The 22,469-nt window shown below is 36.6% G+C and overlaps 1 protein-coding gene across 4 annotated transcripts in view; it reads left to right on the top strand.

Annotated features, from left to right (window-relative positions):
* Window positions 1-21,507, top strand: part of LOC126237022 (cytohesin-1) — a 208,428-nt gene extending 186,921 nt beyond the window's left edge. For 2 of the 4 annotated variants that reach the window (XM_049946763.1, XM_049946762.1), the window contains 7 exons: window positions 830-942; window positions 4,458-4,606; window positions 4,729-4,840; window positions 6,052-6,279; window positions 7,619-7,688; window positions 7,952-8,071; window positions 20,107-21,507. In XM_049946763.1, coding sequence (XP_049802720.1) covers window positions 830-942; window positions 4,458-4,606; window positions 4,729-4,840; window positions 6,052-6,279; window positions 7,619-7,688; window positions 7,952-8,071; window positions 20,107-20,200 — 886 coding nt within the window. In that variant the 3' untranslated portion in view covers window positions 20,201-21,507. Of the gene's footprint in view, window positions 1-829; window positions 943-4,457; window positions 4,607-4,728; window positions 4,841-6,051; window positions 6,280-7,618; window positions 7,689-7,951; window positions 8,072-20,037 lie in introns of all 4 variants that reach the window. The other 2 variants (XM_049946765.1, XM_049946764.1) reach the window with 2 other exon arrangements.
* The last annotated feature ends 962 nt before the right edge of the window (window positions 21,508-22,469 follow it).

The raw sequence follows: 22,469 nt of genomic DNA, 5'->3' as shown, positions 1-22,469 counted from the left end.
AACGGGTATAATAATGGAAATCAGTGGAACCCTTAAAGGATAGTGCTTCACAATTTAATTTCTGCAGAGATCTGTATGTTTTGTGGAACTGAGTAGCCTATTCCCCTTTCCTTGTTTTAAAAGTTTTATCACAGAGACAATATTATGAGAAGGAACGTTGCTGCTCACCATATGGTGGAGATTCTGAGTCTAGGACACAACAAAAAGATTTTCACACTTAAAGCTTTCGGCCAATGGCCCACACACACACACACACACACACACACACACACACACACACACACACACACACACACACACACACACACACACACACACACGTGTGTGTGTGTGTGTGTGTGTGTGTGTGTGTGTGTGTGTGTGTGTGTGTGTGTGTGTAGGCCATTGGCATTATGGTCTCAATTGCCTTTGACTATGGTCGTGTGTGTGAGTTGCGGGTGTGCATGCGCGAGTGTGCGCGTGTATGTGTATTGTTGACAAAGGCCATTGGCCAAAAGCTTTAAGTGTGAAAATCTTTTTGTTGTGCCTATCTGTGACTCAGTATCTCCGCTATATGGTGAGTAGCAACTTTCCTTCTCATAATATTGTTACATTCCATCCTGGATTTTCCATTGTTTAATCAGAGACATCCTTCAAAAATATGCTTATTGTAAACCAAGCATTTGTTAGTTAACTGGTTCAGTTACTATGTAAAATGTGAAGATAACTTTGAAATGGTCCAATAATCCTCATAAAACTGCAAAAAAATCTTGTTCCAACTTACTTCGAAAAAGCATTTGTTCTCTGTTACTGCTTAGTTCACAGCTCAACATAACTGCATTTATTACAGGCAATTTTTGTGGAGCTTCAGGTTGCCAGGAGAAGCTCAGAAAATAGATCGGATGATGGAATGTTTTGCACAGCGATATTGTCAACTGAATCCTAACATTTTCACAAATACAGGTAAAGCTATCAACATAACATTTCCTTCCTTCTTGAAACTGTAAAGCAGGATAGCATGTATTCAATTTGGATAGAATCACACAGAATTACGTGTACTACTTCAAACCTTTTATGAAGACCATTTTCCAATTAAAACACAATGAGAATGGCATGAAAGGTTTATTTGAATGCTGTAGAAGGATCTTAATATGTTAGAGATCAAATAGTTTATTGGATTTGACATAGTACTAAATATATTTCAAACCTTTAGTATGTTTTGAAGGAGGTCATATTTTTCATCAAAATTTATTATAAAAATTGGTGTTCTTGACTGAGTTACTTCAAAATTTTGCCCAATGATCCAGTAAACATTTAAATGGCCATAGGGTATATATTTTTGTAAACAGTATACAGGTTTTTCATGAAAGTTAACTGTGAGGGAAAACTGCTGTGTTGCGGGAATGTACAGTTTGGTTTTCTTCCTTGCAGTTGGTATTACAGGAAAACATACATATTAAGAAAATTATTGTGTTTAAGACTTAAGGTTAGAAAACTAATAAGCACTCTGAATCATCTGAAACTGTTTACTGCCTGTTCAGATTTAAACAGTGTGAAATAATGTAATTACAGTTATTATCCTCGCAGATCCAGCAGCTGGACAGGTCTCTCTCACCCTGTGTATCAGTGATCCCATCTGATTTACCTATTCAGTTTAAGCGAATCAGGTTTCATGTGCAGTAACAACGAAGAAGGCTCAAATATGTCAAAATTGATTTATGATCAGTGCTTCTTTGCAAGATCAGCTGTGTGTGTTGTTTTGCTACTTCTTACTAGTCAATATCCCACAAATTTAAAACTATAATCTCTTCTATTAGGGCATAGGCTATATCTTTTTAAATAACAATTGTATACACAGTAATACTGTGGAACCTCGATTTTACATTCTCACAATTCTACACCATAAATTCATAGCCCCAGTGAAAAACCAATAAGATCAATGCTAAAAATTCCCCGATTTTACATTTCTTCATAGTAAGGTTTGCCTCAATACCAAGTACTCGTGTCTCACTTCGTCCTGTTTTCTTCTTGTATGTGGCTGAATATGTTAAGTGGTTCAAAAGACATGGTTCACACTGGTGGTGGTGGTGGTGGGGGGGGGGGATTAAGGGAATATTTTAGGCCATTATGGAGTGGGGAGATGTGAGAGAGGAAATGATGACATAATCCAGGATTGGTGTTGGCAACACAACCTGCAACATTTAGCTTCACCGCACAGTTGTGATAAAACTACTGCTAGGTTGCTGCAGTAACGGAGAAACAAGAAAGTCAACACAAAGGGTTCCGGACCGAGCCAATACGTGACAAAGGGCCCCAGCCCCCACCTTTTCTTGTGCCACTTGTAACTGTCTCATCTTTTTGCGTGTATTTCCGATGTACTGTAACCAGCAACAGAATCAATTGTCAACCTTTTAAATTCAAACACTGAATCTTGAAGAATATGCTCGGTCATAATCGAGGAAATGTCGCCCATTTCCAGCTAGTGAGCTCATATTGGCTGGCAACTTGGTAAGTCACCAGATAACCAGCACAGCCACCACACCACAATAACACATGTAAAAGAGCTCACCTGGATGTGTGGTGAGGGGAAGTGGCCCTTCAGTGACAGGAGTGCAGGTAGGATGAAAGCACTTTAAGTGTTGAAAATATACTTTTAGTGCAGATGATTAGCTATGACAGAGGTGTCAAACAGAAATAGAACAAGGGTTTTGTGCTAGCACATTTTAAAGGCTTTAGTGTTCAAATCTGTCAAGATACAGTTCCAACAACTGCACACACTACTAATGTATATACTTTGGACCTCACACACCGCACATTGTAGATCGTAAAGATTGGTAGCAGTAGTAGAGGGCTTGAAGCGAAACTGTAGCAACTACGCTTTCTTTCAAATTTGAATTGAATACGTTTTACAGTGTACAGAAATTCACTGACATGGCTTGTATTGATCTTGTAATGTCAGTTGGGGAAGTAAAATCATTTTTTCACATCTATTCCTTTCATCAGTCCTAAAATAACACTTTAACGGTAGTTAGCATATGAAGTGCTGCTCATAAGAAAAGCATTAAACAATAACAGCAGTGGTGACAAAGTATGTCATTAAGCAGATGTCTGCATTTATGCATTTTGTTTAACCAGTTAGCTGCTGTGATGATTTTGGTGTAATTCAACATGTTCATCAATTTTTGCTTTTTCTCTGGGTGAGCACAAAGGATGATCTCTCAAAAATGTGTGATTTAGAAACGTATAATTTGTAGTTGTAGCATGTCGGAAAACAGCTCAATTACCTTTTACCCACATACCAATTTCAATGTTTGATGATTTTTTGCTTGCTGCTACATATATGATTTTTTTTAAGACCTGATGAAATTCATTATCACAAATTATTGTATATGTATTGTATTGTTCATTTAATTTCCTTCACTTGGACAGAGTTTATACAAAGTATTGTAGAGAATTGAGATTTTTATTCATATGTACCATTTAAGGGTGTTTTTGCTCATATTTTGGGGGTTTCAAAATTTTCCTCAATTTTGCATTATTTAAATCTTTACAGCCGAAAAACATAGAGTTTCACTGTATATGTAAAACGGTGTAGATGCGCTGTGGAAATGTGGAGCTCAGTTTTCTTCCTCGCAGTTGGCTTTAGTTATAACTATTCAACAAATTGTTTTCCCATGTTATTAAAATAAAAACTCTGCCAATCCTTTTATCTGACACAATTCTATATATTTACATCAACAATAAACTGAACTCAAGGTCATACATTAAAATATGTTAGAATCCATCAATGTTTTTCGCATGAGTAGTTATATGTTGCCCTTTAACAATTTGGTAGTTCAGAAAACCAGTTCTCGTACAACACATTATTGAAAAATGATGTATGTTTTGAAGTTCCATAATTGTGTTGTGTACAAATTAAAGAAAAAACTTACAACCAATAAAAACAAAATATTCTTTTCTGTTAATGTTCTGTGGTTTATTATAATTTAGAGTTATTTACTTTTAAAGTGGGTGAAACTGCAATGAAAAGCCAAAAATTGTATCGTGACGTAATTCCCAGGGATACGACACATTAGAACATATATCCAACTCCCATACAAATTTAGCAGTTGCAAAGTATTGCCTAGTCCACTAGTATTGCATTAAGGAGACATGATTTAGTATCGTGACTACTTAGACTTAATTTACATGGAAAACTGAGGAATAAAAACTCCCATACATAATTTTGAATTGAGAATCATTTACAAGAGGTTATGACAAATTTGTTTCGTTGTAAAATTCCTTCAAAATGAAAGTATTTAAATTTGTTGCCATTTGTCACTCATGTGTTTCTCAGTTTGATTCTTATGATTTACTTTAAATTATACAGTATGTGTGGATCTAACAGAAGATCAGTTGTATAGTATCTAGTAATGTTTGGATTTGGGGCTCCAGTGCAAAATACTTGAATCAAAACTTGTTAATTTCTTATTTTTCAGATACGTGCTATGTATTGTCATTTGCCATTATTATGCTCAATACTAGTTTACATAATCCAAGTGTGAAGGAAAAACCTACAGTTGAACAGTTCATATCCATGAATAGAGGCATAAACAATGGTGGTGATCTGCCTCAGGAATTGCTCATGGTACTGTTTTCAAAATTTTACAAATTTAGTTTACTAGAAACTAAGTAGTCCACATACAGCTTAATTAAATGAATTAGTCTGGAAAGAAACCTAAGCTTAGCATCTTTACATGCTTTTTGCAGAGCCTTTATGAGAGTATAAAGACTGAACCATTCAAAATCCCAGAGGATGATGGGAATGACTTGATGCACACCTTTTTCAATCCAGATAAAGAAGGTTGGCTGTGGAAGCAAGGTAAGAAAAGCAAATACTTCTACATTTCACTAATTTTTATAGACATTTGTATTTAGATATGTTTGAATCTTGTTGTGTGTGTGTGTGTGTGTGTGTGTGTGTGTGTGTCACACGAACTTCAAGGGAAAGATCACTGTCTACATAAGATTCAGATGAAACAATGAAGAGAATTAATGGACAAGTTAAATGCCTAACAAACAAAATATATTGTGGTTAACTGACTGTGATTCCAATAACGAGAATAAATCACAGCAGGTAGTATCGTCAAATACCACTAGATCATAGGACGAGCAAAAGCTCAAGAATTTGACAAACATGATTGAAAACTCTTATTTCTTGATTAGTTGCCATTGTTGCATTTGCAATGGATCAAGGCTGGCTGTGGAGAACCTTTCACCAAACGTAACAGAGGCCACCATCAAGGAATATACTGCAGGTGAAGATATATTCATTCTTTTAATTCCGTTGATAACCAGTAATTTAAATATGCCCTTCAGTATAAAGCGATTGCAGTTTCCCATCTGGCTTGTATTTGTTATGGGTGTCCAAAAGGCACAGGGCCAATCACTTTGTCTCACATAAATAAATATGCTGGGCACTGCAGCTACTTTAGAATATGATGAAGTAAAGGACCAAGGTATTGTTACAGTAATATTTTACGCCAGTAATTTGTGGTTAAGCACTAGTCATTTCAGATTTTTAATCACGATATACAACAACCAGTCTCCTCTGTGAACAAAGTTTCAAGAGTAGTGCTATAGTCACCTCTGTAAAAAGACTAAAATGGCAGGGCACAGCATTCAGCAATGTATTAGTAGCATTATGTGAAGTGAAACAATAGGTGATAGCTTTTTAAGTGTTCATCGTAAAATGTTGACTGAATGTGAAAAATGAAGCTAAGATAAACCATGTGGGAATAACTTACTAATAATAACCACCACCACCAGTAGTATGAATATTTGTCATTCCCCTAGAGACACTAAGAATTAACACTGACAAATATCTTGTGCTGTATATTTGTTAATGCTGGGTGTTAATCTATTAAGAACAATTCTGAAAGAGAGTGATGTAAACTCTAAAGAGTGTGATTTTTACACTATTCACAAAACACCTGTATGCTTCATTCAAACACATTTTAATTGCAGGGTATGTATGCAACACAGCCCCATTCAGCTAATTTTTAAAATTTTCTGCTAAATTTTAATTTGCAGGTGGCCGATACAAAAGCTGGAAGCGACGTTGGTTCATACTAAATGACAACTGTCTGTACTATTTTGAGTACACAACTGACAAAGAACCTCGTGGTATTATTCCTCTTGAAAATATTCAAGTTCGTGAAGTGACAGATCGCCATAAGCATCATTGTTTTGAACTGTATGCTAGTGGTTCTGATTTCATCAAGGCATGTAAGACAGACAGTGAAGGAAAAGTTGTTGAAGGTAAGATGAGATAATCTGAAATAATTTCCACTACTTTTGATAGAAATGCATAGGAACATGTATTCTATATGCTACTGTCTCTTACTTGTAATGTTGCTACATTATTGATAGTAAGGAAACCAACAATGTCTGTGGGAGAGAGATAATGTACCAGACTTGTTCCTGTTGGGAAGGGACATTATGTGCAGAGTGACTCTTTGTGCAATAATAATAATAATAATAATAATAATAATAATAATAATAATATGGAGAAACTACAGTGTTATTCACAAGTACAACTGCACAGAAGCTATACAATACACAGTATAAGCACATTGGTGGATAAAGCAGCTCTCAAAGTTTCGAGTTCACATTACAGTTACTTAGAGTGACAGTCATGATGTGGCGAAATTAAGTATGCCCAGGAGGCATGATAGCAGTTTGCTTTGGAAATAGGGTAAGTGGGTTGCCTGTCGGCAGGTGTGATATCACTTCTGTATGTTTCATACTTTTCACACAGTTTTTGCCTGAAACCCTGAAGGAACTTTTAAGAATGAGCCTATATTCCCTTCAGATATTTTTATACAAAGACTGAACCGTCCTTAAATATTTCATAAATGTGAAATGAGGGGATGGTATTAGTTGCCAACTTAACGAAATATGTTGGAAGTTAAGATGTATTTTCAGAGTGCTTTTTTGTCAAGAGATAAAATCATTATTTCAAATACAGTAACATATGTATAGTCATCATTTTCTTTCATGTACAGAAAACTAATATTTCAAAATTCCAGGTGGATACCTGGTGTTAATGTGGCATGTGTAAGAAAAATTAAGTGTTGAAAGGCATAAAACTCTTTCCAGACTAATCCTTCAGTTAAACCACCTTATTTCTTATCTGCTCTTATTACAAGATTTCAAATGGTTTGCAAGCATTTTGTTTGAATTTTATGTCACTGTGCACAACATTAAGAGTGCTGTAGTCACTTTGACGTCTTTAAGATGATACGATTGATAGTAAAAATGTGTACACGGTGTGATCACGATGTTTGCAAACATTATGCACAATGACGTCACGCAAAGACCAACCACATGATACTTCAGTGTGTCTATTCCATTTGTTGTTCAATTACAACCAGTGGGTGAAATGCTGATGCTCTTTAATGATGACAGTGCTGTTTGTAATTTTTATTTTTGAAACTTTTGTTGGCCTTCTCGTAAAAGCAGATATATTAAGAATTCCACTCTGGAGAATAGAGTTTATTTATATCTTTCATGCCGAAATATATCTTGTTCCCAGTTCTCCTCTTATGCAATCTATCTAAACAAAAAGGTTGCAAATAACCATTAATTTTTATTACAGGCAAACACACTGTATATAGAATGTCAGCTGCCACACCTGAGGAGAAGGACGAGTGGATCAAATGTGTAAGGTAAGTCATGACTGTGTGTACATACATACTAAGAGATACTGGTGTAGTTTGGACAGCACAGGCAAAATTTTCAGGAACAAACATTCTCACGTGCAGTGATTATATGGTACTGACGTGCACTGAAACTATCAACTAACCTATATTCTGTTAAAACTGTAACTATAACTGTCACTGTCATTGAACTCACAGTTGGTGACTTATTTTCAATATTTATAATGAAATTTAATTCCAATCAAAAACTCTGTGGTGATTGCCGCTCATAGGAGAGCCACACTGACTTTTCATCCTTGGGAGAAGCAGCTGTCTCAGCCAAACCAAGAGCTGTCATTGGAACCTCGTGTTACGGCCGCAAAGCTTATCAAGCACCAATGGAAGGCCATGAAGTCAGTAAATATATTACGATGGACATGCTTGCTTCATGTGTTGTCCTTATTTTGTGCTGGTACAACTTTTAAATTGTGAGAAACTGTTTTGTAATTATGCTGTGGTCTCTCTCTCTCTCTCTCTCTCTCTCTCTCTCTCTCTCTCTCTCTGTGTGTGTGTGTGTGTGTGTGTGTGTGTGTGTGTGTGTGTGTGTGTGTGTCTGTCTTTTGGTGGGGTGGGGGTGGGGATTGTTGTTTAAAGTTCTGAATGCATATGGTTTCTCTGATCCTTTAGTCGTCCTACAATGTCAGATTATGAAGTCTTTTAAATAATTAAATCGGAGACAACTCAAAAGTTCTTTCTGTAAGGAAAGTGCCTTTAGTGCACTATGTACTTCCCATGTCCAGACAGCCAGATACAATATCTAAAATTGGAAAATGCCATGTCCTAAAGCAGTCAAACAAATATATTGTTTAATGTGAACAGACTATAACATACAAAAGTTAGAGGTATCACTGTTGGCTAGTTTATTCTTTCTGTTGTCATATTGCTAGAGCCATTGTTCCCAAAGCCATTCAGTATAAGTCTGTAGTTTTTGTTTGGTGTTGGACTGTCAGGATTGTAATAACTGGATATTAGGCACATAGCCAGAACACATTATGTTCTAAGACATTTTTCCTCTAAAGTTTGAAGCTCAAAGACAATAAAGAATTTTGTGGCCTGTTTCTCCCATTAGTATTGCAATGCCTTTAACATTTGATACATTTGTATCAATGAAGTAGTAAAATGCCTGAACAGTTGTTGGACACACATACTTTAGCAGTATACGCTCTCTTCAATGCAGTCAAATCATCTTAAAATACATTGGAGTTGCTTCCCTATGCAAGAGGTGAATGTATTGTTAATGTAAGGAGCCATCTATTGAGCCATGATGGAAATTTGTATAATTTGTCATTAGGTCATTGCTATATGCAATAATGACCCCCACCATGTATTTGCCAATGTGTTTTGCCAGTGTGAAATTTCTAAAGACTGACAGTGATTTTTGGAGAGTTTATCTTTAGTGAAGCAAAAACTAGATAGGTGAATAGCAAACATGTGTAGTTATGTTGAGATTGGTTGAAATGGTTTAACAACTTGTGCATCAAGATAGAATTCATTTTTCTATTTCCTTACTGTAAAATTTAATTTGAAATTGATAGTGCTAAAATGATTTGCCAGAAATCTCTTGTTTTGCCATGACAGACTTACTTTAAACAATATACACAGTTGTTGTTGCCAGATGAGTGAAGCTGCCATATGTAGCACACTTTCACTACCTGTAGCCAATGTGTACATAAATCCATGGAATCAAGCTCTTAAGAGCTGAAGATATTTATTTTGCTGCAGTGGCATATTCATTATGTGACCCAAGTCATATAAAATCTAGACTTCTTCCTTGCACAATGCTTTTCAATATACCAAGTATCTTCTTCACTATGGCAGTTGTGAAGGGGATGTGGACTTCCCCTCATCTCTTCATGAGGAGAGCAGATGGCCACAGTATGTACTGGAAAAAATATCATACATAGTTTAATCACACATTCACAATGCTATCATGTGACCAAGAAGAGAGTGTTTGGAGCTGACACCCTCTCATACAGTCTTTCACAAAGGAATGGTAACATCTAAAGCCTAATTAGAAGTGTTAATCAAATGGCAAAAAACTTCTTAAAATCTTGTTAAAGAAAAAGAGAAGCGGGAAGTCCATTGTACAGATAATATAGACAATAAATATGAAGCTTTACTCAACACACTTCTCATGCTCTTTGAAAGTCACTCTTCATTATAATAATTAAAGTGCTGTCACTAACAGACTGATTAATGGGATAAGGCTATCATCTATACTAATTACGTAACAGTAAAACTATTGTCTGCGTGAACATGCTAATACTAGAGAGAGCTTTTGGTAGTGTTCACAGGAATAATCTGATATTCTGAAGGTAGCAAAGTTAAAATATAAGGAGCAAAATACTATTTACAACTAGTAAAGAAACGAGGGACACACAAAGGAAGCAGTGGTTGAGAAGAAAGTGAGACAGGCTTTTAGTCTGTTTCAGATATTATTCAGTCTGGACATTGAGCAAGCAGTAAAGGAAACAAAAAAAATATTGACATAGGATTTAGTCCAGGGAGGAGAAATAAAAACTGAGGTTTGACTATGATATTGTAATTGTCAGAACAGCAAGAGACTTGTGAAAGCATTGGAGTGGAATGTGCTGTGTCTTGAAAGGAGGATATAAGATGAACATCAACAAAAGCAAAAATTGGATAATGGAATATAGTCAAATTAATTTGGGTGATACTGAAGAATTACATTAGCAATAAGGCTTATTCAGGCATGCAGGGCTCTGAGTGGACCCTTATTTCCAAAGCTGCTCATGGGACCAAAAGGTTTTCTCCAAAATTCCCAGAGTAGTCAAGGCAGGTTTTCATTGCCTAAACTTACATCCATACAACCCAGACTCAATGCACTGTTTCAAAAGAGTGTTTCGAGCATAAAACACTAGGGTGCAGGGGAGACGTGACATGTGGCAGCTGCAGTAAGGCTTCTCATGAAGGAGTTGGTTCTTGTCTCCTGCCAAATGTATGAACTGCTCAGGAAACCATCCTGTTTAGAGTATGGACTGCAGAATCTTTCTAGAGGAATGCATCTTGGTGGAGAGATGGGATGAAGGTTATGCCCCTGTGATCAGTGGCTCCCATACTTCAATGGAACCTGCAGGGATTCAGGATGAATGTAGAACAACTTCATCTACTATCTCAGGGTAAACCAGGAGATTAATTTCACTCATTTGTACACCCCTGAGTTAAAAGGCCATGCACTCCACAAAAAAAGTGACCTGAGTGGAGAGAGAGCTAGAGGAGGAGTGGTAGGTATTTTTGTCAGTACCAACTACCACTCCATCCATGCCTCTCACTTACAATGAATTTACAAGCAGTTGCAATACAGTGCGCATGCATCATCCATTGACAGTACATTCCTTTACTTGCTGCCACAAGATGCGCTCGACGAAGAGGTTCTAAATGACCACCCTACACAGCTCCCCCCCCCCCCACCACCACCACCACCCCACCGCACCCCACCCCTTTATCCTTTGTGGTGATTTTAAAGCACACAGTGTGCTTTGGGGCTCTGCAACTACCTGCTCCAGGGGCAGAGCAATTGAGAGGCTTCTCATATCATCATGTGCACATTTGCTAAATACGGGACAGGGAAGCACTTCTGCACTGCAACTGGGTCGTTCTCTGCCATCGCCCTCTCTTTGCTATCCAGCCCTTGCTCACATTGCTCAATGGGAAATGATTGACTTATACGGAAGTGATCGCTTCACTATCTGATTTCACCTCCCAGATGGAGTGGAACCCGAAAGGAAACTGCCGAGATGGGTGCTCAGTAGAGCAGACTGGACCCAGTTTGAACATCATGTCAATGTTGAGGAATGGATCATATTAGCAAAAAGATTCACCCTGCCGCTGAAGTATCGTCCAGTCCACACAACTGAAGAGCAGCCTGTTCCTTCGTGGAGTTATGAATGCCACTCTGCAATCAGGACTAGGCTTGCAGCTCTGCGTAGGTTAGAGTGCCAGCCAATTGCAGAGAACCTTGCAGCCTTTCAGGTGGCGATGGCCGCTTTAATGGGGAATGGCACTCTCCAAACCAATCTGCAAGACATTGCCCAGATTATGATGGCCTAATTTGCCACAATTACAGCAACCACCAGTCAAGATCCAGGTTTCCAGTGACATAGTGCGGTTGCTGAGAGACGTTTGGATTTCTGGTCCACCACTGATGAAGACTACAACTGCCTATTTTCTGTGTGGGTGCTGGATTGTGCATTGTCTGCGACTTGCCACACATTCCCTGGTCAAGACAGAATCCATTAAAACATGCTGTGACACCTCACAAGGCAAAAAGATATCTTGCTCACACTTTTTAATGCCATTTTGGTGCCATGTTATTTTCAGACTCGTGCTGTGATGTAGTTTTAATTCCTCTTGTAAAAACTGAGAAACACTGTACATTCACTAGAAGTTACCTTAGTGTTGCCGTCACTAGCTGCGTGGGAAAGATCTTGGATTTGTGCTACTTTGTCTGGATCATAGAATCCAGGCAACTCCTTAGTCACTTTCAGTGTGGGTTCAGGAGGTACCAATCCACCTTTGATAACCTGGACCTCCAGGAAGTGGCTATACAACAGATTTACCTGCACTGGCATTATCCTATAGGTACAGTTTTTGACATCGAGAAGGCCTATGATACTACTTGGAGGCATCTTACCCTTCAGCAGATTCACGAATGGGGATTTTGTGGATGTCTTCCCATTTTCATTCAGTCCTTTCTCTAGCCACTGTATTTTTGATATTGAGTCGGTGTCATCCTGTCTGTTCGCTTTGAGCAGGAGAACGGTGTCCCTCATGGTAGTGTTTTAAGTGACTGTTTTTGCCATAGCTATTAATAGCATTAAAGTCAGTAGTGAAAAGTCCTGGCCCATATTCTTTGTGGATGACTTCTGTGTTTTGCTCTTCTTAAAGCCTTGCAGTGACAACACATCAGTTACATCTAACTCTTAGACATTTGAATGAATGGGTGCAGGAGAGTGGTTTTAAGTTTTCAACCGAGAAGTCTGTGTGTGTTCTTTTTAACCATTCTCTTCCCATTTTAAATTTTCTTGAGTTAAGGATGTTCTTAATTTTAGTGTGTCAGTGAGGCCTGGACCTTATATTTGACTGCAAACTTAAATGGTTGCACATCTGAAGGACATGTAAAAAAAGTCTTTCGAGGCTATAAGTATTTTAAAATGTCTTAGCTGCAGTACTTGTACAGGACTTGTTTGGTCCGGTTGTACAGAACATTTGTCTCATCTCAACTACATTATGGGCACTTGGTGTATGGGTCTGCGGGACTCTTATGTAAAGGTGTTGAATGTGTTGCACCATGAAGGGATTCGGTTGGCCATTGTGGCATTCAGACAAAGCCTCTGTGCAGAGGCTGGTGAACCACCATGTCACATCAGGCGATGGCTACTTAGGTGCACCACACATGTAAAACACTGTCCGCACCATGCTTTCTCGTAACCAGCAATGGACAACGAGGCCTTATGGCATTCGTGCACAAGATTTGCTTTTAGAGATGGTTGTGGCTGGTCTTAATGTTTTACATTGTAGTTGGAGCAGATTTCCACCTTGGCTCCTCCGGAGACTTGGACTTACTTTAGATATGCATCATGGTTTCACAGTAAGTGTTCACTAATGGCTCCAAACAGTGGAATTTCCTTGGCTGCTGTCATTTACCCTGACCATGTCAAAGATTCGCCTTCGGAATGAGTATAAATTTTCTTTGTGGTGATCCTGAAGGCACTGGAGCAGATGCGATGTATTCAGGGCAAATAGTTTCTCATCTGTTTCAATTCCTTTAGTACCTCACAATCGTTACAGAATCTGTACACAGCTGAGAAGTTGGCCTAGCTGATATATGACCAACTACACTTGCTCCAATGGCAAGGAAAGCAGGTGTCACCCTGCTGGGTGCCAGAGCATGTAGGAATATGGGAAATGGACAGGCTGATATGGCTACCAGGAAGGCCTGTATGCAGAGGACAGTGTCCTATTCCCTTGCAGGCTGTCTTTCGTGCACTGCATAGGCTGGAGGTTTGTGTGTGTTGCAGAGTGCCTGGCTCATCCTCTTCTATGCTCTTGCGATCAGCCTGCCATATCCACCTGCAGTATTGTTTTAACTCCTCATATCACTTTCTTCCTGTTTAGCTAATGTTTTAATATTGGTGCAGTACTTCATTCCATGATTCTGTGTGGGTACACACACAGTTTTCCAACTTTTGTTACCTTCATTTTCCATGCTGTTTTATTCTCCTGACACTCATCTCAAACACAGGTGCTAAAGGATTTACTGTCATGTGCCAAGACCAACATATCCATCAATCATTCTTAGATTGGGAAATGAGACACTAAGTTGTAATGAGTTTTGCTTTCTGGGCAGCAAAATCACTGAAGACTAAGAACATCCATGAAGATGATGGCATATATAGCAGGATACTAAGCCACTTGGCTGCATAGGTTAGCACAGTACTTAGCCACATTTGTAATTTTTACTTTGTGAATGGTCAGTTTCTGGAATGATTGCAGTAACCACTAGTAAAATTGATTTATAAAAAAAGAGAAGGGGATAATTTAGACCATTTTGGACCAATGTATGTATAACTGATTGTAATTGATTATTCTCGTTTGCATAATTTTCTGTCAAATGTAAAGTTTGGTTTCAGCAAGTGTTTAACAATTGAAAACACTATATTCTCTCTTCTCTATGAGGCATTGGATGGATCAAAGAGAAAGCTGTGCACACTAGGTGTATTCTTTGATTTAACTGACTCATGTGGTAATGTTTATCACAAAACGTTACTGCAGAAATTGAACCATTATGGAATAAGAATAGCAGCTCCCAAGTGGTTCCTGTCATATTTTCAGAACAGACAGCAAAAAGTCATTCTCGACAGTAATGAGAGCAGCTATGAGGTGGTGTGTGATTAGGACATGGATGAGTTGGTGATATCTTGGGTCAGTGCTTGGGCTGCTACTGTTATTTGTCTAATATAATGGGGATTCTAAAAATTTGTTTGTTGGTGAGACTGGTAGTGAATGAAGTTAAGTGCAACATGGGCATTGTATAAAATAGTGCACTTAAAAACATAAGTTTGTTAGTTGAAGAAAATAAATGGATGTTAAATATGGATCACTGTTCAATTGTTCGTTCAGACATGACTGATATTACCATATTAATAGGCGATAAATAGGAAACTAGCTTATAGCTTCCAGAAATATGAGAAAACTATTTATGTCCAGGAAAACAGATTATATGTGCCCACCAAATGTTTCCATAGGTTCCAGTATTTAGTCTTGCAAGGGCTATAACTCTTGGATATGTACCACCCCAAAATAATGTCTGTATTTAATTGCATAATACTGGCTAAACCTATTATTTTCTCTTGGTAATGCAACTACCTCCATAACCAAATGGTTGACATTGCTGTCTTTGGTGCAGAAGGGCTCTATTTTGAATCCCAGTACCTCTTTGGATTTTTTCTGTGGTAGGGAGGTCTGAAATGCTGCCCACTGTCTCAGGAGGTCAAATGAGGATCTGCTCAAATAAAGCAGCAGTGACATAACCACGATTCATCTACTGGCAATAACAACTGGAGGGAATGGCAGCATGTACCACAATGATACAATGCTCCTTGTACTGCCTTTTTGTCAGCCAGACAATATGAAATAAAAATGCTTGATTGAAACAGTTCCACAGCAAAGCAAGCTATATTTTGTTCCATTCAGACTAAATCAGCATATCTTGTTGCAGGAAAAATTGCACAGTACTTACTGAGGCTCTCGAATATGTCGTGTTTCTGAAGTGTCGCTATTTTTGTATTTTCCTCCATCCCATTCTTTGCAGTTTCCTGTAGTGCAAAATTGACTTTTTATAGATGCATTAGCAGACACCTCAGTGACCTCTTTCTCTTCCTGGTATGGTTTTATCAACAGCTTCTCTTCTTGGTCATCTTCTGCAGTACCTATCTTTGTGCTACAGGTGCATTTAATGTTTGATATTCTTCAGTAACTGCATGAACTGATTGGCAGCCCAAATCATCATACTCACTACAGAGTGCTCTTACATTGTGTTCACACAGTATTTATTATGAAGGTTCTAGAGGATGTAGTTGATCACCACCTTTCTCCAACACACGAATGATAGATCCTGCTTGTAATTTAATAGTATGGACAATTGTGATAAATGATTGTAGCAAACAGAATAGTTTCTTATGGGTGGTGATCTAAATCAATTGGTTTGTTATGGGTGATGTAAATCAAAGGATGTAGGATGATAGTTCTTGGGCATGGGTCTTTACTGTGGAGTAGAACCATTGGAACTGAGGATGTTGCCACACAACATGATTAATATTTTTTCACTACCCCATTTAAAGACCCTAACTATGGAGACTAATATATTAATATAAAAATACATTATTTTCCCAAAGGGTGCACATTTTTTGTAATGAGGCACGTATAGCATAATGCCAACTAGTTTTTTGTGTAAGAATTTGTGTGATAATTTTTTGTTTCACTGATTAGTTGAGAGAAATTATAAATTTGTATGGAGGTCTTGAATATATGCAGTTCTCAAATGAGGTATTTCACCATTATATTTAATTACATGTTGCACAAGGCTTAAATAGGAGTCATAACTGTAACATCATTCCAGTGTGAAACTTTTTGTTTTAATTTTCTGTGCCCTTGGAGTTCTTTTAACAGTAGCTCACTCTCTTTATAGTCACAGTGCACACTGCTTACAGTTTTGCTGTAACATTTAGACCATGTTTCATTTGGAAATTCCTCCTGTGCTGTCCAAGTTTTGTGTGTTTTTGTTGTGATAATGATGAATTTGTGTAATTAAAGAATAATAATACTGCTCAGATATGACAAATTCCTTATTTCTTTCCTTTTTGTTATTGCCTGTTGCTTTTTCTGTTTGTTGAGGATGTTGACTGTCACAATTTAATGTAATTGTAGTTGCATCAGAGTGTGTGAATTTTTTGTACATTTGTTGCTTTGTACATATTAAGCTGCACATGACATTGTAGATATTAATGTGTAAATTATTAGTTTGCATTAATAGTGATAGCTGCCACACAAGTGGTTATGGTAGCAGTAGAGAAGTTGCGCTTGGACTCTCTCTCTCTCTCTCTCTCTCTCTCTCTCTCTCTCTAAAACACATTTGCAGGTGGAAGTGCTCTCATACATACAGGTATAAATATCATATTACACTCAAAAGGCAAGTGGTGCTATTCAGAATAGAAGTGCATCTCAGAGTTTGTACAGATGGAGATCACTGAAGACTTGATCCAATATTAGTGAAATGTTGCAGCAGACCCTATAGGAATGTATTCCTCTGAGAACAAAGCTTGTATATTTCATACAATTGTTGTTAGTTATGGGTAATTCTACTGCAAATGGAGATTCCTAATGTACGAGGATTTTGTTTAAGGTTTTCGTCTATGGGTCTGTTTCTTCCTAAAGTGAAATTGTCCTCCCATGGAGTAAAGGGTAGGTGATTAGTTTTTGGAATAATAAAAAAAATCTGTCACCTGCATTTATCATGCTGTCACAGGCAATAGCATGTTCAGCAGAACATATAACAAATTGTGTGAACTTTCCTCCTTATTAGTCCAAGCCCCCCCCCCTCTTTCTCTCAACACTGTTTTATATTTTAAGTAACGGATAAATTTTATTAGGCATTCCACAAAGTTTAATTTTGATTAAATTGTCCTTCTAGTGAGTGCTGGAGCCATAAATTTTTTGAATGAAGGTGACATTTTAGCGTTTAGGCTGTAAGATCTATTTATTTATTTATTTATTTATTTTTTACCCAGAAAAAGATGCCATACTATTTGTCTATTATGGTATACAAAGTCCAGTAGAAACGTTACTGGTTCGCAAACAGTTAGTGGCTCTGATGTTTAGCATGGGTATTGTGCTAATTAAGTCCTTAATTTAGAAAAGCATGTGCCCTTAATGTAATCTTTTTTTGTAATTACGAATTGAAGTCTTACGGAAGGAACATAAAATTAGTCTCCAAAAACTTTTTTTTTTTTTGCAGAACATTGCACAGCGGTGTTCCTTTGTAACTTGTTGTACATCAGCTAGTATTTTACTCACTGACATTGTCACAGATATACAAGAACCAAAATTTTTGTGAGGTGATTAGTGCAGTTTACTTGTGTAAAGCAGTCATTCAGCATTACTGCAAACTTTTGTTTCTAAAACAGTGTAATATTACCTATCACAATGTTGGGAGTATAGAGAGAGAATTATTGCACAATGGAGATGGTTGTGGAGAATACTTCAAAGTGCACTACCAATTATTTAGGCTCAATTTAGCGTTTTTGTAGGGAGGATATCCATGCTGTTAGATGAATCACATTTAAGAAATGGCAGGTGATGTTTCTACATATGAGAGTAGGGGGTTAGGATTACTTTAGCAACACCTAATAGCTGCAGCCAGTGAATTTACTTTGTTACAGGCTATGTTCACATAGAGAGAGCATTACTGACCTCTATACTTAAAAATAATGTATTGTCCAGTTTCTGAACATTTAAACAACTTTTGTTTAGCAGAAATGTTAGTTTGTCATTGTAAGGATGAAAGCCACTTCTTTAAGATTTAGTAGTCATAATTTTCAGTACTCAATGATCTTACCAGTAAATATCCAAAGATGTTGTGTGTGTTACTTAAATTTTAGTGAGTGGAAACAAACCTAAGCAGTTGCTTAAATTTTTGTTAGTGAGGTGCAACACTTATGAAAAGAATATTCTTTTTTAAGTTATTAAGTTTCAAAAAGTGAAGGTAACTAACTTTTTGTTCTTCCAGAGTGTATTAACTAACTTGAAATTTCCTACACTACAAACCCTTTTATTAGCATAAAAGCAATGTTTAGTTTTTGGCAGTATCAGATCAGAATTCTGTAAACAATACTTGGATTTTTTGGAATGTGACATAGTTCATTATTAGCACAGTTATTCAGCTGGGTATGGATAGGAAAATTTTTAATTGCAAATTAGCCACACTACAAAAGGGAGTTGCCCTGGCAATATGCATATTATGATCATTTAATGTAATGAAGACAACATGAAACTAGAAGATTAAAACATGTTTTGTGTATGTTTGCTCCAAATTATAGGCTAAATAAAGGTTTCTGTTCTTAGAATACAGGTATGTAAAGATGTTGGCAGGGGAGGGGGCAGATTTACCTCACAATTTGCTAGAACATTGTAAAATGGTAAATGGAAAAAATAATATGTGGGTATACTAAATCAGAAGTATCCAATATAATAAGCAGAACAGTATTGATGAGACTGAAATACTAGAAAAACAATGAGTTGTATGTTGTCTTCAGTATCATTTAAATCTGCTCTTTGCATATTTTGAATAAACATAACTCTCATTTATCTACAGTCTTTTGTTTGGTTCCTTCTTAGGAAAGGGATATAGTGAGGAGGGTTGTTGTTGTTGTTGTTGTTGTTGTTGTTGTTGGGCATCATGTTGACTGGTGTATGTTGTTCTCACTGAAGGTGGTTGTGCACATTATTGCTGTTCTGTCTTTTGAGATTATTCATGAAATCAATACTGTTGTAGGCTTAATGCATAATTTCATTCATATGTTTCATCTGCAGTGGCTTTTACTAATGTAGTATAATTAAGTGGGAACAGTAGTATTATGTAAAATATAATGTAGTTTACCAAGCACAGTAAAATATAACACATTTCCAACTGCAGTGTTAACTAAATAGCAACATTTTATAGTGTTTGTAGAGATTTTTCAGATTTGTTTAGTCTAAATTTAAATTCTGTGTAGTTAATGATTTCAGTATTTTTCATTTGAAGTCTCCTAAAAGTTCTATTAATTCTTTTTTTATCCTGAGTGTATAAAGTATTGTGTGAAGATGCATGTTCGCATGTTGGCCTCATGGTTATGCTTATTTATTTAAATTTTTTTGTTTTGATCATTCTTAAGTACATTTCACTTTCCTATAATAAATGGGAATTTGAATTTGATGTTTGTAAGGTGCATGCTTACCAGGCACATGCATGCCTCTGTAAATATTTTCGGAAAGTTCATATTATGTCTGCATCACAGATGTCTTTTCAGGTAATTTTATTAATATTAAAACTGTGTGGTAGGTCCCTGCATGAAATCATATTCTCTAGATAGGCAAATACTTCAGTCCTCTGGAGGACATGATTTTAACAGCAAGACACACCACCAGTCTTAATAAAATAACTCACTTGAAAATAAACATCTGTGATTGATTCACAAAATCTGTAAAACAAATAAAACAAAAAAATTTGAATAAATAAAGCAAAACCTTATTCCCAACATAGGAAAAGCATCAGCCACAATACATGAAGTGGCGGCCAGCAGTGAGTCACGAGTGTTTGTTTCTGCTATAGGCAAAGCATCAGCCATAATCCGTTCTACGATATGTTGGCAGCTCGCAAGAAGAAAGCGCAGAAGACAAGTGCTCACCACCACTTGAAGAGCTAAGACATTTATAGTGTAACATATATTATGGTATTACTCTCGAGCTGTCGCAGCTCCAAGTGTGTTACAGCACTGCACCATACTGGTGCAAGCTGTACATTATGTATAGGGCTTGTACTGGAGGTGCAGTTTGAAACATAGCATACAACCAAAGAAATGTGATTTAAAGTGCACTTGACTGTTGTATCTTCTGAGCAGCTCTATCCTAATTTCTTTTGCTTTTTCTCTCCTTAATAATCCATCTAGGATTTTCACCCAAGGAAATGGCAGCCTTGAACTAATGTTCAAAAAGAGTGGTAATGTTAAATACTGAACGTACTGTTTAAATATGTTTTCCCAAAAAATGGTCAAAGCATGACTGAATGATAAATTGTATTTTTTATATAGTTGTTAAAGCTTCAACTGTTCAAACATTGCAGCAGCTTAAGATAGAAAACTGGAAGGGTGATAGAAATAAACAATGCAGTGAATGTGCTATACCAGTCATTGTTTGTAATATCTGAAAATTTGATTTGAGAGCTCTGAAATGCTGGACAATATTACAAAAACATTTTATGGCACTGGAAGTACTAATGGTCAAAGTGGCTGGTGCTAAGAATCTCAGCAGAAGGAAGACTCGTGCATTCGACATACTCAAATAAGTTTGTATTTTGTCCTGTGCTGCATGAAAGTGTGATATATATGTATTATGTGCTTTCCATATCTTGAATGGTTCCAACTGAAATTTCTCTCAGTAAACCAAAGAAACTGTCATCTGACCAATATTTGAGACAGTGAAAGCTGGAAGTATTTTATAGAATGGGAGAACTTCAGTTATTTTTGCATCAGTCTCTCTTCGTAAATGTGATTTTTTTATAAAAGTGTTTGTAAATGTTATTGCTACTTCATTTCGTGTTAGTATAGACAGTTTCAAATGGTATGTAATTTATAATGTTCACTCATCTCATTGTAATTCACCATTTTTATAAAAAAAGTTAGATTTTTATACTAGAAGTGTGCTGGGATGTTGTAACCAGGATGGAGTAAAGTGTATGGAAATAACGAAGTATTAATATTGCAGTGTGTGTGACTTTATTTTTGTACATTATGTTTATTTCTTTGATATATTTATGATACAGTTGCTTTTGTCAGTTCCCTCATGTTGACCAGAATTATTTTTATTTGTAATATATTGTGTATATGTATTTAAGGATTTGTACAAGTAGTTAATGCAGTCATGTTCATTATTTATCTGTTAAAATAATAAAGTTTGACCTGATTTGACTGGAAATTATGTAAATACATTTTCACAGCCACTGTGAAATTCTGTTATCTCCAGTATTTATTTTATTGAAATAAGATTGTAACAAAAATAAACATTTTGTACATTTAAGTACAAATTGTTCTGATTTATGGAGCTAATTCCTGAGTGTTCCTTTCCTGTCTGTGAATACAGTGGTGGTCTTGATTATGAATTATTCATGCTGTGTACGTCTAAGGTTGCTGGCATTGGAGGCATTTGCCTATATGGAAATCACAGTTCATGTTTAATTTAATAGAAAGTTCAGGAGCATGACAGAAAATTGTTTTGTAAAAATTACTGTCATGCCATAATTAGTGTAGTTTCATGCAGTCTCAATACTAGTTGATCCTTTACAAGTCCCCATCATCTCAGTATAAATCCTTGTAACCTACCTCCACTTGAACCTGATTACTATGGTGAAGCATTTGTCTCCTCCTAGAATTTTTACCATTCACACTTTCCTTTGTTATCAAACTGACGATACTGTGATGTCTTAGGATGTGTCTTATCAACCAATGTCAGATTGTGCCATAAATTTCTTTTCTTCCCCATTTAAGTACATCATTAGCTATTCAATCCTTCATTCCATACTTCTAAAGCTTAAAATCTCCTTGTCTGAATTTTTTATGGACTAAATTTCATAACGCTTAAACATACGTTAAATGTTAACAAAGTACTCTTGTTCAGAAAATATTTTTCTTGCTCCTGAAGGTTTGCATTTTATGCCCTCCCTACTTCATATTCAGTTACCTTACTTTCCAAATAGCAAAACTTATCTACCATTTTTAGTATATCATTTGCTACTCTAATTCCTTCCATGTTGTCAGATTTATTATAAGTATATTTCGTTGTCCTTTCTTTACTTTTGTTGATGTTAATTTTAAATCATCTTTCTAAGACAATATCCATTCTATTGAAGTGATCTTCCTAATCCTTTCTCATATCTAACATAAGTACTATGTCTCTGACAAAATTCAATTTCTATTTCTT

This window comes from Schistocerca nitens, chromosome 2, assembly GCF_023898315.1.
Source record: "Schistocerca nitens isolate TAMUIC-IGC-003100 chromosome 2, iqSchNite1.1, whole genome shotgun sequence".
NCBI classification, from domain to species: Eukaryota; Metazoa; Arthropoda; class Insecta; order Orthoptera; family Acrididae; genus Schistocerca; species Schistocerca nitens.
This window is presented reverse-complemented; position numbering and strand designations above follow the sequence as displayed.